This window comes from Zerene cesonia, chromosome 5 (genome assembly GCF_012273895.1).
Source record: "Zerene cesonia ecotype Mississippi chromosome 5, Zerene_cesonia_1.1, whole genome shotgun sequence".
Lineage (NCBI taxonomy): Eukaryota > Metazoa > Arthropoda > Insecta > Lepidoptera > Pieridae > Zerene > Zerene cesonia.
In genome coordinates, this window is record NC_052106.1 from 5,665,205 (window position 1) to 5,666,747 (window position 1,543).

Sequence of the window (1,543 nt, forward strand, 5' to 3'; positions counted from 1 at the left end):
GATGACGTCACAGAGCGGCCTTGCCACACTTTTTTCCCGGTGAATGAAAGGTTCGGGGGGCGAGCGACGTGAGGGGCAGATTTTTTCCGGCCGTGAGGGGTGTCTCCCCCGCGCGCGGCGAAAAAACTTTTCACTAGTTTCAATGACGGCGGCACTTTTTGTGCCTCGTATTTACAATCGCACGCACGTCCCTCTCACTTTCGTCGCGACTGGCATACTTTTTGGGAGTCGGGTTGCGTTGACGTTTCGAGCGCGTCGCTAAGAAGGGTTACGAGTAAGCGAGTAGGGGTGCGTGCGTCGTAGAGCGCGGTCGGGATGAGACTCGTAGTTGAGCGGTGAGCGTATTGCGGTGTCCGCTCGCGGTGGCTATTAATACGCGGTGTACGTCCGCGCTCGTCGACTTCGGACAAAGTTTCGCGGGCGAGTCGGTGCGACTCCGCGGCAGTGGCGAGAGAGGCGGCAACGGCGCGGGCGCGGCGGGCGGCGTAGCGCACTTTGCGGTCGGGGTGGGTTGGGTTTAAAGCCGCCGAAGGATAAAACATACAAATAAACACGTGTTCGCGCCGGCGCGAGCGAGAGGTGCCCTGAATGCGGTGGAGCAAGCGGGATGCACGCGCCTCTTGCGGCATTTAGCAGTCGCCGTAGTAACTGACACTCGTCCTCACAAACTCTTCCACGCTGTCGGAATCGTCTTCGCAATTTACCGATGTGATTAAAGTCGAATGTGATGGCATATATGGAAAGTGAAAGTGTTTTGTAGTTATAAAAGTTTCTGATTAAATTTCAAATAGCCGTTTTCAAAATTTATTCTGTAATACAAATGTGAGGCAACATTCTTGCTTTCCTTATTGCAAATAAAATTATCACCCTATTGATAACAGCAAGTGTAGATATTGAGCTAGTATGTCAACGAAATAAATTAAACAATAAGACACCTCATATATTACAGTAAAAAGCTAATAATTATAAACAACCCATATCATACAAAAGTTTACTTACGAAGTTGTCTATTTTTTTCTCTTTACCCACATATTACAATCTGCACCTGCCATATAGTTTTGTCATTCTCATTTCGTTTTAGTAATATGTAGCTTCACTAATTGCGATGCCTGGGTTGACCCGCGATAAAAACATAATAAATATATCCAATGTATTTAATTCACTAACTGGTTAACATACAAAATCTTACAACATTTAAACACAAAAGATATCACAAAGTAATGATATAAAAATCATAAGATCTCAAAAATTGTTTTGATATTCTAAGTTATAAATACGTGGCATCTTAATAATCTATCTAATAACTTTTATTAGGGAGTCTCTCTCAACGAAGCCAGTTTCAAACCACCACCCTCGTATATATCCAATCTGCTTAAGAGATAAGTCTAGATTTAAAGCTCTTGTGAATTGCTGAGCTAAGGATATTGGACAGTTTAATGTGTTAAAACTGGTGTGATATAGGTATATAAGATTTTATTGGCGTAATATTATTTCTAAAATATATAGATATGTAAACTTATTGGTGCAATAAATCGTTTCAATG

The 1,543-nt window shown here is 43.0% G+C and overlaps 1 protein-coding gene across 1 annotated transcript in view; it reads right to left on the reverse strand.

Annotated features, from left to right (window-relative positions):
* The window catches only part of LOC119840192 (runt-related transcription factor 1-like), a 26,306-nt gene extending 25,677 nt beyond the window's left edge, over positions 1-629 (reverse strand). Inside the window, exon 1 of the mRNA XM_038366705.1 lies at positions 386-629. Within this exon, the coding sequence (XP_038222633.1) occupies positions 386-629 (244 nt within the window). The remainder of the gene's footprint in view (positions 1-385) is intronic.
* Positions 630-1,543: the final 914 nt, after the last annotated feature.